General features: G+C 38.4%; 1 protein-coding gene and 1 long non-coding RNA gene across 3 annotated transcripts in view; both read right to left on the reverse strand.

Annotated features, from left to right (window-relative positions):
• Positions 1–17,322, reverse strand: part of LOC147842925 (uncharacterized) — a 959,952-nt gene that overhangs the window by 331,071 nt on the left and 611,559 nt on the right. The gene's annotated exons all lie outside the window — the stretch shown is intronic.
• si:dkey-88n24.11 lies at positions 9,585–14,735 on the reverse strand. Of its 2 annotated transcripts, XM_087260364.1 has the most exons (3): positions 14,689–14,735; positions 14,557–14,613; positions 9,585–11,656 (listed from the first exon to the last, which is right to left on the reverse strand). In XM_087260364.1, the coding sequence occupies exons 2-3, from the start codon at positions 14,565–14,567 to the stop codon at positions 10,084–10,086; spliced, it is 1,584 nt and encodes a 527-aa protein (XP_087116490.1). In that variant the 5' UTR covers positions 14,568–14,613; positions 14,689–14,735; the 3' UTR covers positions 9,585–10,083. The 2 variants fall into 2 exon arrangements, with proteins under 2 accessions (XP_087116490.1, XP_087116489.1); XM_087260363.1 differs by having other exon boundaries at positions 14,557–14,735.

Genomic DNA, 17,322 nt, shown 5'->3' on the forward strand with positions numbered 1-17,322 from the left:
AATTTAAAGATTGTATCTTGATTTACTCTTAGCTGCTGACCAAGGGTGCATCTCACTATTAGTTCTACACGATCTTAGTGCGGCATTTGACACAATATCCTCATAAATCGCTTAAAGTCTACAGGTGTCCAGGGACAGGCTCTACAATGGTTTAAGTCATACTTAACTGACCGCTACCAGTTTGTGAATATTAATGGACGCCTTCACAAGTCAGCACAGTAAAGTATGGGATGCCTCAAGGATCAGTTTTAGGCCCTTTACTGTTTACAATTTACAAGCTACCACTGGGAGACATTATTAGAAGACATGGGATCAGCTTTCACTGCTATGCAGATGATACTCAATTATATATTTCAACTAAACCTGACGAGACGTCGGAACTGTCTAAACTAACTGAGTGTAATAAAGATGTTAAAGACTGGATGACCAACAATTTCATTCTCTTAAACTCAAACAAAACAGAATTATTACTTATTGGGCCTAAATCTTGTACACAGCAGATCTCACAACTCAATCTACAATTAGAAGAATACAAAGTTAGCTTTAGCTCTACTATAAAAGATCTGGGTGTCATATTAGACAGCAATCTAACTTTTGAAAATCATATATCCCATGTCACAAAAACTGCCTTCTTTCATCTATGCTATCCATCTCTGATGCAGAAAAGCATCTGAAAAAGGAGGTATTTGTATACTGAGGTAGATATGCAATAATTAATGATTAATAACTAAAGCACAGATAATCATGAAATTATTCCTTGATGATTACTGCATGAGCAACAAATGATCACTGCATATGATTCACAGATTAAGTAATCTATAAATTGGTATTAGTTAAACGAGTCCTAATGCAATAATTATCTAAAAACATATTGATTTAACTGATAATGGCCTGTAAAAGGCCTTTTTCATTTCATTTCCTCATTTGCATGCTTTTTTCTGGCCTTCAGTGGAAGTGTGTTTATTTGAGAGTCTGTACTGTATGTTTCAAATGAAACATTTGCATGTGGATTTACATGAAATACCTTAAAATAGCCTTTTCTTTTCTTACCATTTGCAGGTTTTATTTGGGTTTATCAACCCAAAACTTTCTATGCAACCTGGAATTTATTCAACTAGTTTTGTGTCATAGACCTCAAGTGTTTAATCAGAGCTGGAGATAAAGTCTGTGACTGCATCTGAAGCTGAGGATGCCATCTTCAATAGATGCATTCAGTGGTAGGAAGCCATCAAGAAACATTTGAAACCTAAGGCTTCCAAGCAAAGGGAGAACATATGATTTATTCCCCACTGCCTTTAATATCCTATAATACTTTGCTTTAGTTATTTATCAGATGTTTTTTACCCAAAGCAAGATAAAGTGAGGAAGGGGAGACACACTACTCAGAGTGCTGCTAAAACAAAGTTTCTGATTTTGCTATAAAATACAAGCTGGAGAAGGTAAAGATAAAGAAAAGTTGATTTATTTATTAAAGTGCTCATGGAAAATATGTTTTTAGGTTGTAATGATAAGCATATGTTGCCAGACATCATGAAGATCATTCCACCGGCAAGGAACACTACATGAAAACTAGAAACTAAAGTTTATTGATAAACTTTGATGTTGGCTTGAGAAAGCCAACGTGACTGTGCCAGGACTGGGAATGGCAGTTGGCAGGAAGCACGGCGGCGGTTGCTAAGTGGTTGCTAGGCATTTGCTAAAACAATTATGGCATTGTTAGGTGATTGCTAAGCAGTTGCTAAATAGCAATGCTCGTGTACATGTTTGATCAAATGCTAATACTTAGTAGGCATTTCCAGCATATGTTATTGCATTTAGATAATCATTCATAGCATGTAGCTAATCGTTATTAGCACTTGGCTTCCATTATCATTGTTACCATGCATAGTACACGGGAAATCCCATGACTTTTAGTTTTCCAATAAATAATTTTTAAGAATTATTTTTCTCATAATATGGCATTTTTGAATTAAACTCCATATTTTTTACTGATATGGCAAGCCATTTTTGCATGCATCACTTTCACACTTATTAAGCATTGTATTTTAAAAAAAATACGGCAAGCCATTTTCACATAATGTTCATTCCCTTAATCAGGGGTCGCCACAACGGAATGAACCGCCAACTTATCCAGCATTTGTTTTACACAGCGAATGCCCTTCCAGATGCAACCCAACACCAGGAATACATAACCTCCTAGCTCCCCAGGGGTACAACATTTACCGCCTTTCGGGGTGTGGTTTGAAGCCTCCTATAACCCTCTCGAGATGTCGCGAATCCTATGTCTCTACGAATTTCACTGTTGGCGCTACGGCGATTTCCGGGAATAGACTTAACATTGAGCCGAACTTTTCACGAATCACAGCGCCGAGTGTGAATTTCATAGTAATATGGGATTCACAGCATCTGTAGGGGGTTGCAGCCTAAGTGAGAACATACCCCGCAAGGGGTTATAAGCTGCACCCCTGGGGCTCTAGGACGTCCCAAAGTGGTCCCCATTGACTTACATTGGCCCATTGACTCCCATTCATTTTCTAGACACTCGTAAGATACTAAAAAGTCTGATAAACCTTAAAGATATAGCAACAAAATCTAACGCATCTAAATACAGCTTTTGGCCAAAATTTGGGGCTTGTATAATTTTTTATATGCCCGGATTATAAAAATTTAATATTTAACATTTTTAAAAAGTCTTATAGGCATGAGGAGATATAGCAACAATCTTGAATGTAGAAGACACATTTTGACCACATTTGGGCCTTGTGGCATGAACGGCCTAGGAGGAAATACGTTTGTTTTCAAGGACAGAGTAGCATAACAGTATGTTGGCTTTCTCAAGTCGAGAAGCAGGATTTGACCACTGCATGTATTTGTTTGTCAAAGCTCAAGCCATCATCCAAAATAACACCCAGATTTTTCTACCCAGGGCTTCACAGAAAAACGTAACTTTTCGAGATTAACTCTCGGTGCACTGGAAGAGTTTGACGAGCCAAACAAAATCATTTCACCCTTACTCTCATTAAAATCTAGAAAATTCAAGGACAATTAGTCTTTCACATCCGACAAGCATAGCATAAGGGTCTCTAGCCCACTTGAACTTGGTTTTAAAGCATACCTGCCAACACTCCCGTTTTTCCGGGGAGTCTCCTGTATTTCAGATCCATCTCTCGCCCATCTCCGCATTGTTCTGTCTTCCGGAAAACTCCCGGTAAGATCACAGAGGAGGTGTGTTGCAGTACATACTGGGCAGGCCCGGATTGGCTAATTAGGAAGACCTGGAGAATTCCCGGTGGGCCGGTCTGTGTCCCAAGCTGCTTGCACTGTCAGCAGTCACACTTTTTTCTTCTATTTATTTATTTGACCATAGCTACACTCTTTTTATTCATTATTTTGCCGCAGTGCCGCTCTTTTTATTAATTTTCTCGCAGCCCCGTGAGAAAAATGCAGCCTGCAGGTTAACTAACGTTAATGATAATGATTAAATGCAACTATCGACCACAAACAGCAGCACCTTAGTGAATATAAGAATTCGAATAAAATGAATAATACACCTGCTTAATGAAAATCAAATGATTCATTACATATTAAATCTGACATAACTTGATCAGAAATCTAAAAATGGGAGAAAAAGATTGAGCCATTAAAAGAAAGTAGTGGTGTGTCTTAAGGGTCGCAAGTCATTAGTTATTTTTTCTTTCACTGTAATAGTGCCATTGTGGTCCAGTGGTAAGCATGTTGCGTTTCAGTGCTGCGGACCCGTGTTTGAATCTCACCTGAAAATTTTCTTTCTTTTTTTTTTTTCTTTTTTTGGTTAAGACATATAATACTGTTAGGGCTGTTGAACATTATAATTTCTAAAGCAGCTGTTTTCTTGAAAAAGACGTGATAGTGCCATTAGAAACTGAATTGGAATCAGTCGTGAACTGAGGTGGGCCGGTCTGGCTTGAAACTCCAGGGCTGAAAATGAGTCCCACTCCGGCCCTGATACTGAGATGCAAAACTCATGCATGGCTCCCAGGATGCATCATGAAACATTTCACCACTATTGAGAATTCAAAACTGATTCTTGATGTCTGTGTGTATTTAAAATGTGTGATTGTTTAAATGATTGTGTAAAATGTGCACAACGTTCCTAAACCTGGATTAAATGACTGTAATTCTCCTTCTGTAGAGTCACAAAGCAACTATATACTCAAAGTAAAATGAATAACATCACATTCATTAATAAAAAAAAAAAAGAAGTTACTAGTAAGTCTTTATTTTTGATGGTCCCTTTTGCACATTTTGTTGACTTAAAGTTGCATTGCAACTACATGCCAATTACTTCTCATTTGAGTTTTAGTAGACTGCTTAATATCTGCTGATACTGCTCTTTTACTGCTAATGTAATGGTTAGTACTTGATTTCCTCTGCGTTGTGTGTAGTAGAGATGAGATTTGACACCCAATCATGCCTCAAACAGATCACTTTATTCTGGCAAACACAATGAAAACACAGTGATCAGTCCCAGGCAGTCCAACATGTCGTCCACGACCACTCCCTTAGCTGGCGCGAATAATAATCCAGTAAACACAACACATGAGTTGGGAAAAACAGTAAATATTAAATGATGTAACTGGCAAACACAATGAAAACACAGTGATCAGTCCCAGGCAGTCCAACATGTCGTCCTGCAATGACGGGTTTATACCAGTAATCATAAAATCACAAAGAAAAGATACATTGTGAATAATTAAAACTAAAAGATCAACAAAAATATACACTTTACAGGAGCACTCACTCACCACGACCACTCCCTTAGCTGGCGCAAATAATAATGACCCGTCCGGAACCAGTTAACAACATGCCACCAGCCAATGAACAGAGAGGAGGGTCATTTAAAATTAAAGGGCCATGTAGTACATAAAAGAAAAGCCAGTGGAAGCACTTTTATAACCTGTTACACTAAGAAACTTTACAAGTACATGTCAGCTTACATTAACCTTAACCCCAACCTAACAGTCTACTAATAATCTATTGAGAATTAGTTAACATGTAGATGCAATGTAACTTAAATTTAACAAAATGTGTTAAAGGAACCATCAAAATAAAGTGATACCAAATTACTTCCAATATTAGCAAATCAATGATGGTATGAAATAATTTCATGTAATCTAAACTAATCAGAGACTTTCAGCTATTGTGAATAAATGATTCAGCTGAATGAGAAATACCCATTGCTTATGCTTAAACTGACGCTCTCTGAATCAAAAACTTTCAGAGGTCTTTATCATGTATTACAGATATTGATGGAAGAAAATGGTCCAGTGGTTCCATGCAAGATGCAGCTGTGAAAACCTAAATGACTACCAGTGAAATAAGGATTATTTTACACCAGGTTTACACAGACAGTCCCTCTCAGAACGACTTTATTGTATGAGGTATATTTGACCCACACAGATGCTTTTCAGTGCAGTTAAACAGGATACTCGGCTCCCCCTGCTGGTGCTGACTTTAATAACCCAGTCTTCCCAGCATGTGTTGACTTTTCCCAATGTTAGACCTGCATTACTGTTTAACATGCTGTGTTCATTAGCATATGGTTGCTTTTATAAACTGCTCAAATGCTACAAAACACAACTAACACCGCAAAGAACACCAAAAACTAAACTATTATTTATACCAACTATGGGCTGCACGATTCTGGCTAAAATGTGATTTAGGATTTTTTGTGTTTAAAATTAAGATCAAGATTTTTTTTTTCACGATTCTTTATATGCAAAATAAAGGTTAATATGAGTCGCCTATTGTTATTGTTAATTCTCAAACATTTCGTCACCTTGGAATTATAAGGTGTAGCAGCCCTTCAGCATTCAATAAATAGCCAGAGATTGCTCCTGTAATACCTGATAATGAAACGGCATGAAATATAACACATCATGGAGATTACCACCCTCACAAGCCAGACAACTTAAGAGTGGTATTTGATTGCTCAGCGAAATTCTGTGGCATATCTCTTAACGATACTCTTCTTATGCCGAGTTCAGACTGCATGTTTTTCACAGTAGTCGTGTCACAGATGTTTTCACACTGCTTGACTATCTGGGCTAGCCTTTCGTCGCTGCTTTGTTTACACTGCAAGATGGATCAGCGACAGAGACTTTCACCTTGCATGACTTTACTATAGGAAGAATCGTCGACAACTTCGTCCAAACTACGTCTCACAGCCAAAAACACGTCGTATATCTTTTGTTATTAACTACATAATGAGAAAGAAGCCTTTAATGGGGTAGAACATGTACATGTTTGCTCACCGGGGTTTAAAGGGAATTAGCAATTCCTCCTCAACGTTGATAATGAACTAATTTCTTTCTGTATGAAACGTCAAACAGACACGGTTGCTCCTGAGTCCTGTCAAACCTCCACTAGTTTTTCCTCCATTTCGTGGGTCCAAATAAACCGAAAAAGAGCGCTTTAACTTCTCCCCCAGCCTCCCGCTGGCCTGCAGCAGGTACACACACGCACACACAAGTGAACGCTGCTCTCTCATTGGCTGTAGGCGATCGCTGATGTTATTTTCAGTCAAAACTCAATTCACACGACATGATTTGAATCGCCGACAGCTCCAGATATTCAGCACGCCAAATATCTCGCAGGCATCGGCGACTCATCGGCGATTCTCTCAGATGGCGTCTTTGATCGTTCATACTGTGTGATTGTCACTCACGTGCACGAGCAGCGATTTGCCTGTGATTTCAGGCATTTGTCACCGATTTCTCAAGACCTGTCGGCGAGCCAAAATCGGGGCTAAAATCACGCAGTCTGAAGGCATTACTGATCCAGATTTGATTAATTCTCTGGTGGGAGTACTTTGTGGATTCTGGAAGGAAGCCGTTGCTGTGACATCGAAAAGATGTTTCATCAATTTCATGTCCCCCCTGATGAGAGAGATTATTCAAGATTCCTATGGTGGAAATATGGGGATTTGAAAGACGAGCCCATTGAATATAGAATGAATGTGGATCTTTTTGGTGCAGCTTTATCTCCTGGGTGTGTGAACTTTGGCCTGAAGTATCTAGCAGAGAAGTACAAATTTGAGTATTCTGAAGCTTCTTCATTTGTGAAAAATAACTTTTATGTGGATGACGGCTTAAATTCAGTTCCATCTATCCAGGAAGCTAAAGATTTAATATCAGACGCTTAAACCCTGTGCAAGCTTGGAGAGTTACGTCTCAATAAGTTTAATTAAAATGAGAAAGAAGTCTTGCGCTGTGTGGATTCGTCAGAGTGGGCGGTTTCTTCTAAGCCACTAAATTTGAGTCCTGAAACTACTGGGCATGTTCTTGGCATACAGTGGTCTACAAAGGATGACACATTCAGTTTTAACACTCAACGTAAAGATCAGCCTTCAACACGTCGAGGTATCTTGTCCATTGTATCTTTCTTATACGATCCCATTGGATTTGTTGCTCCTTTCCTTTTGAAGGGAAAGTGTATTTTGCAGGAGCTCTGTCAGAGAAATATGGAATGGCACGATTCTCTTCCTGATGACTTAATTCCACGGTGGGAGAAGTGGAAAAATAGTCTCCAGGACTCAAAACAATCTTACTAAAGGAACGAGGATAATAACATCTTGGAACAGTAAAATCTTTCAAGTCCTGGAGACCTTTTTCCACTCCTCAGAGACTGGACAGCCATGTCAATAAATTAATTGCAATACGACACTATGAAACCATGACCCATTTGCACATGCTCATTGAGCAAGCTCATACCCAACCCGCACTCGATCGTCACTTTAATAATTCTAATGGCATGATGATAGGTCACCTTGGATTATTCGTTATTAACAGCAGATTCAGCGAGCTAATCCTTTTTAAATAAACATTTATTTATAAAAACAAAAGTTTGTCTTTAGACAACATTTTCTTCATTTTAAATACAAAGTTAAAATAAGAAATTTGAGCTTTTACAGACACAGGAAAAAGATTTAAAAAAAAAATACAGTGCCACTTCAGCCTAAACGGCAGCTATGTTCTGTTTAATTTGCCTTTTTCTTTGTACAGTGCAAAAATCAGAATAGCATCTCATGTGCATTGATTAGTCTCCAAAACACAGCCATCTGCACTAAATGAGCGTTCACGCGAACCCACTTATTGCAGGAATGCACAAAACTCTCCTTGCAAGATGCTGTAGTTCTGTAAATAAGTGGACTTGTTTCACCCAGACCGATAGCAGATTTTCCTCTGAAGACTCCTCTAACTGAAAGTTTGAACAGTACTCTTGCACTTCATCCATTATTTTGTGCGTCTCATCTTCACATTCTGCGAGGTCCACTCTCTGCTTTTTTTGCTGGTCCACTGGCATGTCCCGCTACATCCACCCGCAATTAATCATTATGTATTTTTGTATTACCTGACCCGCAGCACCTGCGGATATAACTGCCATCCGTGCATAACTAACCCATACACGCTCATACACTACAGACAATTTAGCTTACCCAATTCACCTATACCACATGTCTTTAGATTTGTGGGGGAAACCTGAGCACCCGAAACCCATGCCAACATGGGGGGAACATGCAAACTCCACACACAAATCCCAACTGACCCAACCAAGGCTTGAACCAGTGACCTTTTTGCTGTGAGGCGATCATGCTACCCACTGCGCTATACCGTGACTCTCCTTGTTAATTCAATATAATACTTTTTTTCCAGTTAGTGCAACTCAACAAGCTTTTTATATTAAAATCTTTTGGTATAATTTTTTTTTTTTTTTTTTACATAGGACTGAAACTTCACATACAGTACACACTTTGAGGGGTGTCAGTGAATTATTTTAGATCTTGCAAAAAGGGGCATGAGGTCCATTTAAACATCACACAAGAACTGATAGTGACTTTCTTTCTTTCAAATAGGCTTTCTTCTTCCTGTTTTGCAAGGACCACATCGTTATGAACAATGGACATGTCCTTTGTATCTAGTTATTACTTGTTTCACTATGAGTTTTGGTAACTTGTTGGAAAATAAAATTAAAGTATAATCATGGATTTGATGTGATTAGGTTGAAGGGGGTACATGCATACATTACATATATAAAATAAAAAGTTTGATTTAGAGAAAAAAAATCAGAGATGAAATAAGGAAAAAAAACATTAAAAAGACTGATAGACAACTGAAGATAAAATGTAAAATAGCCAGATTAAACATACAGTTGAAGTCTGAATTATTAGCCTCCTCTGGTTATTTTTTCCTCGATTTCTGTTTAATGGACAGCAGATTTTTTCAACACATTTCTAATCATAATAGTTTTAATAACTCATCTCTAATAACTGATTTATTTTATCTTTGTCATGATGACAGTAAATAATACTAGACTAGATATTCTTCAAGACACTTCTATACAGCTTAAAGTGACATTTAAAGGCTTCACTAGGGTAATTAGGTTAACTAGGCAGGTTAGGGTAATTAGGCAAGTTATTGTATAACGATGGTTTGTTCTGTACACTATCAAAATATATATATATATATATATATATATATATATATATATATATATATATATATATATATATAGCTTAAGGGGCTAATAATTTTGACATTAAAATTGTGTTAAAAAAAATTAAAATCTGCTTTTATTATAGCTGAAATAAAACAAATGAGACTTTCTCCAGAAGAAAAAAAATATTATCAGACATACTGTGAAAAATTCTTTTCACTGTTAAACATCATTTTTGTAAAAACTACAACCCATTGACAGGTGTTTTCCAACACTATTTCTAGAGGCACACCAACAAAAGACAGTACATATATTGGACATCTAACTCATTCATTTCAGGTTTTAGAGTCTTTTCTAATGATCTTGTTCAAGTGTGTTTGTTCAGGAAGCATATACAATGTGTAGTGTTGGTGTGATTCTAAAAACAGAGTTGGGAAACAGTGTTATAAAACATCATTATTATGATACGTCACAGACCAACAGATTAGTGGCTTGCCTAATAAATGAACCCTTAAATGCTTGACAATATGATTAAAAGAAAGCATGTATTTTCACTCATTTAAATCAGCCCCTGTACCATTTTCTTATCTGAAACATTGTTCTTTGTTCTTATTGGTTCATTTGATCTGCATTTTTAAATTCGTCACCCAGGGAGAATTTAGCCAGTCCAGCTTTTAGGTAATTCAGAAAACCTCTTTTGGCTTCTTCATCTGCTACGCTTCTCCTCATCTCCTCCAGCTCTCGAACCCAGTTTTCTTTCCCAGCCTCCCTCACTCTGGGGATGAAGAAGTCCAGATGCTGGAGGGTCAAGACAGAGTCTGGTTTTAATGAGATTTGAAACCAACTCTTGATGGTCTTGAAAGCATTGAACACCAACATAAACTTTTGATCTTCAATCTCCTTCAGCTCTTTGTCAAGAGCATCCATTACAACTGAAAACCTCGTATTCTGAGGGATTTCATGATCCTTTATTAATTCATCAAACTTCATCACCATGTCTGAGGTTCCGAAGACGTATTTCTTGTTTTCTTTGACGTGTTTGCTATAGTGGCACTTCCCTGTGCACATGGTGCAGTAGCCGTCTCTCATGACTTCACAATTCTTGAGATTGGAAGCCCTCCAGCAGTCAACGTCATGACAGTTTTCCTCACAGACAGTACAGGTTGTTGCCTTTCTGTTGTTCCATGATGGACTTACAATTGGGACCTTTTCTTTGACATTCCTTTTGAGTGTAATGCTAAAGTTTGTGCTTCTTTCAATCTTATCCTTGTTTTGCATCATTGCTTGCTGCATCTGAATTTTTTCAGACTTCTTCGACTCTTTCTCTTGAATTCTCAGTTGTAAGTTGCTGATGGAATCTTCAAAGTGAATGCGTTGAATCAGGACATCTGAAGTCAGCTGTAAACTACATCTGTTCTTTTCTTTCAAAGATTGAAGGAAATGCTTTGTCTCTTCCATGCTGTTTTCCCAGGCGTCTCTTTGAGCTCGAATGTAGCGTTTCTCATTATGTCGAGCTTCAGCCTGACAATTGTTGAACAAGAAATACACAGGTTGGCCCTTTCTGTCTCGTCTGCAGGGGATTTTAGCTTTATTAATGGCACTGAGGACATTCTTAGGAGGAAGACCATGAGAGTGTGTGATTAAAAACACAATGTTGTTCACAATGTCTTTCCCAAACAGAGACAGAACTGAGCTGATAATGTAGTGTTGTCTGTCTGAGATACGATTATTAGATGCTTTAATCACAAAACACACAGCATCGACTTCTCGAACTCCATCATTGCTCTGAAACAGAGCAGGTAAATTCTCAGCAACTTCCAGATCTTTCTCCAGTTCTCTAGTGTCTCCGTAACCAGGAGTATCAATGATGGTGAGAGAAATGGCACTCTCCTCTGGAAAGACCTCATACATGGTGATTTCAGAGGTTTGATCTCCTCCTTCTTCTTCTGTGATTTCATTCCATGTTTCATCTTCAAACTTCACTCCCAGTATGTAGTTCACTAAAGAGTTGATGAGGGTGGTCTTTCCAGCACCGGTCTCTCCCACCAGCAGAATAATTTTGTTTTGTTTACTGGCGTCTTTTGTACCGTAAGTCCATTTTCTGACTTTTCCATTATCAAGTATTTTCCTCTCTGTATGTAGACAGTATCGTCTTGGAGGACCTTGATGAATCAAAGTTGATCTGCATGATGAACATATTAACAAAACAATATTTTAGAAGTAGAGCAGTAGAACATTATAGTTTAACATTGTTTTAGATAACCAAGTCACTTCAACAAAATAATTCAACAAAACCCCTTTATTTTGTATTTGAAAAGTAGTATACTGTGGCAATGAAGTAGAGACGTGTGCGAGTAGTACACAAGTTAGGAGAGACAAGTGTGCCAGTAATATACTATGGCGAGGAGAGACATGTGTGCAAGAAGTATACTATGGCGAGGAAGTAGAGACGTGTTTTGTGCATTTAGGTAGAAGTGCTCGAAGGCAGCGTAAGGACCGTAAACAAATGCGGGGGAAGCACGGCGGGCTAAGAGCTAAGCTAAAGCTAACAAACTTCAACAAGCCATCAGCAAACAACAGACTGCTCACCCGGAGGCTGCTTTTATTGTTGCGGGGATTTTAATCACTCAAACCTAAAGACAGTGCTCCCCAAATTCCATCAAAACATTTTCTGCCACACAACCCTGCTGAAAAATCCATCTTAAACCAGCCTAGGCTGGTTGGCTGGTTTTAGCTGGTCAACCAGGCTGGTTTTAGAGGGGTTTTGGCCACTTCCAGGCTGGTTTCCTGCCATTTCCAGCCTGGTCTTAGCTGGTTAGGCTGGGAGATGACCAGCTAAAACCAGCTTGACCAGCCTAGCAGGCTGGGAGCCCAGCCAAAACCAGCTATGTCCAGCTTAAACCAGGCTGGTCAAGCTGGTTTTAGCTGGATTTAGCTGGTCACTTTCCAGCCTGACCAGCTAAGACCTGGCTGGAAATGGCTGGAAACCAGCCTGGAAGTGGCCAAAACCCCTCTAAAACCAGCCTGGTGGACCAGCTAAAACCAGCCAACCAGCCTAGGCTGGTTTAAGCTGGATTTTTTAGCAGGGAAGGGGAAACAAAACATTAGACCATGTTTACACAAACATGGCTGAAGCATATGCTGTGACACCCCTCCCCCACTTGGGTCAATCAGATCACCTTTCTTTGTTCCTCACCCCCAAGTAATCAACCCTCATCAACCGTGTGAAGCCATCAGCGAGGACCATCAAAGTGTGGCCAGCGGGGATAGACTCCACACTCGCCATACTCTCACACAGACATTGACAGTTACACTTCCTCTGGAATACATCAACACCACCATAGACAGTGTTACAACCCAGAAACAGATCACTACATACCCGAATCAGAAGCCATGGATGAACAAGGAGGTGCGCCTCCTGCTGAAAGCACGCAACACTGAGAAAAGAGAGACATATGTGCGAGTAGTATACTGTGGTGAGGTAAGAGAGACATGTGTACGAGTAGTATACCATGGCGAGGAAAGAGAAATAGATGCGAGTAGTATACTATGGGGAGAAAAGGGAGGTATATGTCCAAGTAGTATATTATGGCGAGGAGAGATATAGGTTTGAGTAGTATTGATTGATATCAGCAAAGAGGAAGTGACACAAATTTATTGTTTTACAGCCTTGCGTGTGACCCGAAGGTCAGTTCTGAATTAATGGCACAAATAAAAAGGGATGTCAGAGCTCATTTTCAGCTAAGTTAAGGGAAATGGCACTAGTAAGCGAACATTTTCTTTAACAAACACGTTTTAGATGCTATTTATCAAGTTGAAGTTATTAACTGATTTCACTATATTAGATTTGTCACAATACAAAATTTCAGTACTGAAATGTAAAAAAAAATTCATTTCCTGTTAACATTTAAGCACTGTTAGTGACGTTCTTAAACAGCGCTGATTGGAGGAGACTCATCTAAACTCATTCATCTGTGACTAAGGGTACTTTCACATCTGTAGTTGTTGATTTGTAGTTGTCCAGACCAAGGAAAATAAAGGACACATTGTTGCATCTTCTGCCGTCTTTGGGTCATTTTCACACCACACTGCTGGCTTTGGTCTGAACCAGTTGAAAAGATCCAAAATGCAGTCATCTGACAAATTCCTCATCTCTCATTGGCCAGATGTTGTTGAACATAGTTCCTAAACTGCTTATCTATTGGTCAGAATTAACATGCGGGAAAATGCCAATGAACTCGCGCAAGTAAACAAAACCTGCAGACACAAAATGTCGCTTTTTACTATGAAGGGACGACTTCGCTGGCTGATTGTTTTCCAAACTATACATTTCGAGAATGAAGCACGGCCGTGGCTGGAAAACAATGTTTTACTGCATCGCTCGTCACTTCAGATGGAGGCATAAATTAATTTAGCTAAACTGTGACATGGTCATCTTGCGGAAATATTACCAACAATCCATCAAGTAATGTTTTTCCTTCTCTCTCTCTCTCTCTCTATTGGTAAAGCGCTGTTAACAAATATTTTTCCTCCATATCCCATGATGCACAGCTCATCGGCCTACGGCAGCTGGATTAGTCCAAAAGGTGCAGTACTTTTTGCGGTTGGGTTTGTTTTAGTTCGGATCATATTCTCACCACAAACGAACCGCTCCAGGGTTCGTTTGAAAGTCTACCGAGACCACTTCCTCAAGCAGGTCTCGGTACACTTTTTTGGTCCGCTTTTGGTGCGCACTCGAGTACGATTGCTGCATTCACACCTGCCCAAACGAACCACACCAAGAGGGAAAACCAACTCTAGTGCGATCCAACCCAACTAAATAAGGCAGGTGTGAAAGCACCCTAAAAGATTATATGATCCCTCTTGAGAAGCTATCATCAGTTGCCTGTGCTCTCCTGTTTGTTTATGGGGGACATTAAAAACAGCTGGTCTGGACAGTGTTGACTAAAGAGAATGACTCATGTTATTGCTTAAAATCTCATTTCTATGCAATTAGCTAATTCCAATGTTTCAAATCAGGATTTTTATTTAATTTTGTTTAATCGTTCAGCCCCAGTAGACAATATACAAGTCTGAACTCACCTGGAACTCATGGTAGCCTGAATGATCTCAGCAGAAGAACTTTGTTCTCTCTCCAGTCTGCAAAACAACTCTTTACCTTAAATAACAAACACTGAGAAGTTGCATTTCCCTACTAAATATAAATTTTCTTACACACTTTTGCTCTGTCAAGTGTCTGGTTGAACAACAAAATCTGAATTACTGATTTAACAAGCCTAACTGGTTGAAGTCCCTCCCAGCCCTGCCACTCCCAAAAAACACAAACAGTCAGGATTTACTAACAACATGACGTCAACCACAACATCTATGGTAGGACAGTTTACTAAACTTTGTGATGATCAATTCACTGCTCCTTACAACAATATCGGTTATGTCTTAAAACAGTTTGAGATTTTTTTCTTCTTCTTGTTAAACACAAAGACGAAGATCTAGCCTACTAATGAATGCTGGAAACTCGTAATCATTAAAATACTAAGAGCTATTTAGAAGATACGCCTGAGGATATGTCAGGCTCAATTACTAGAAAATCTCCATCCAGCTGTAAATTAAGGTCACCTCCCATCACAATGCACATTACTCATCAATGCGGACAAATCATTGATTCATATTTTGAACTCATTTCACAATCTCTTCATGTATGTTTTTTAGGATTTTGTGTGAAGAGACTTTCAATGATGAAAGAAATCACATTTGAGATCATATTGTAGTGGACTTCCGTCTCTCACAACAAAGAATCCCTGACACCACTGGCTTTGGTGGATCACATCTGCAGTTTATAAAGACAGGACAGTGATAATCACCACACAGAAACACTCTCAGTTCTTTGTTCTGTCTCAATCAAGTTCAAATCCATTCTGGTTTAACAATAAACTCTTTTTACATACAGCATCTTGTTTCTCTTGTTTTCTTTCAACACACATCAGACATCACATACAAACAAACTTGAATAATGTAAGAATAGTATACATAATTAAACAATACTACATTATTATTATTATTATTATTATGTTATGCAAGTTTGTGTATGTGATGCAGTGTTGGGTGTAAGGCGTTACTAAGGGTGCTTTCACATCTGTAGTTCGCTTCATTTGGTCTGGACCAAGGGTTAAAAATGATACATTGTTGCATCTTCTGCCGTCTTTGGGTTGTTTTCACACCACACTGCTGGCTTTGGTCCGAACCAGTTGAAACGAACCAAAATGCAGTCATCTGACAAAATCCACATCTCTCATTGGCCAGATGTTGTTTAACATATTTCCTAAACTGCTTATTGATTGGTCAGAATTCACGTGCGGGAAAATGCCAGTGAACTCCCGCAGGTAAACAAAACCTTTTACTTTTACTTTAAAATCAAAGCAACTTAAATCCAAGTCAATCATATCTTAGTGATCAATAAAACTGTCAATGAAACATAAGAGGCATAATAGTTCCACTCGATATTTGCTGAGAATAATATGCTGAAATGAACAGAAACACTTCATTATCACTGATATTAGCAAGTTGTATTTTAGCTTTAGTGAGCAGTAGACAACCAGACTAAGACATAATAGTTACCCACAAATTATCTAATTTTTTATTTCAGAATATCGAGAAACGTTTGTATGTGACATTAACTCATTTTTCTCCATCATTTGCAAATGCACCTGCACTGTTTCTACTTCTTTGGAAGCGTGTTGATTTGAATGTGGTAGATAGTTAATAATGCGTAGTAAAGTATTTTAATTAGGACTATTTCCATTAAGGATTCAAAGGAGGGCTCAACCTCAATTTTTGCATTTTCTTATTCCATAAAATATTAGCATTTTCATCCTGACCAAGAGTCAATGAATATATGAAGAATATGATCTGCACTAAAACAGACCCAACCGCCAAAAGTTCTGCACCTTTTTGGATTAATCCAGCTGCTGTAGGCCAATGTGCTCTCCCATCTTATAAGGTGTGGAGGAAAAATATTTGTTAACAGCGCTTTACCAACCATTGTAAACAGAGAGAGAGATAGAGGTAAAGTTGGTTTTATATTAGCAGATTCAGACTTTCCCCTTAATAATATAATTTCATAAAAGTATTATTTGCAAATTCTAAATAGCGAAATCATATTAGCAGCCACTGATTATCAAAGTACAACATTGCTCACGGTCAAATAAACAGTGTTAATGCTGATTTCAAGTCATACTGGCATGCTAATTCCGATCGAATATTCAAAGTAACATGGTAAACAATATATAGACTTCTAATTGAACGAATGTGCGAATATAAAACCAACTTTACCTCTATGAGAGAGAGAGAGAGAGAGAGAGAGAGAAGAAAATATTACCTGGTGGATTGTTGGTAATAATTCCTGGAAAATGACCATGCTGCAGTTTAGCTAAATTAATTCATGCCTCCACCTGAAGTGATGTATGATGCATCTTCCCCATTTGCAATGCATTAAAACATTATTTTTAAACCGCAGTCGCTCTTCATTATTAAGATGTAAAGTTTATCTAAAGTGATGTATACAAACTATATAGTATACTAGGATCAGGGATACAATCAGCCAGTGCAGTCGTCCCTCCACAGTAAAAAGCTAAATTGTTTTACTATGCGGGAGTTCCGTTGACATTTTCCGGCACATTAGCTCTGATAAATCGAAAAACAGTGCAGCAGAAAGATGGAATAAAATACCAGTGCATATTAGAGAGAGAACCACTTTACACAATTTTAAAACGGTCTTTAAACTTTGGCCTAAAGAAAATCAAATATGCAACAACTGGTTTAAATTCATGTTATTAACTATGATGTACTGCA

The sequence above is a fragment of the Danio rerio genome, chromosome 7 (assembly GCF_052040795.2).
Source record: "Danio rerio strain M-AB ecotype USA chromosome 7, GRCz13ab, whole genome shotgun sequence".
NCBI lineage: Eukaryota > Metazoa > Chordata > Actinopteri > Cypriniformes > Danionidae > Danio > Danio rerio.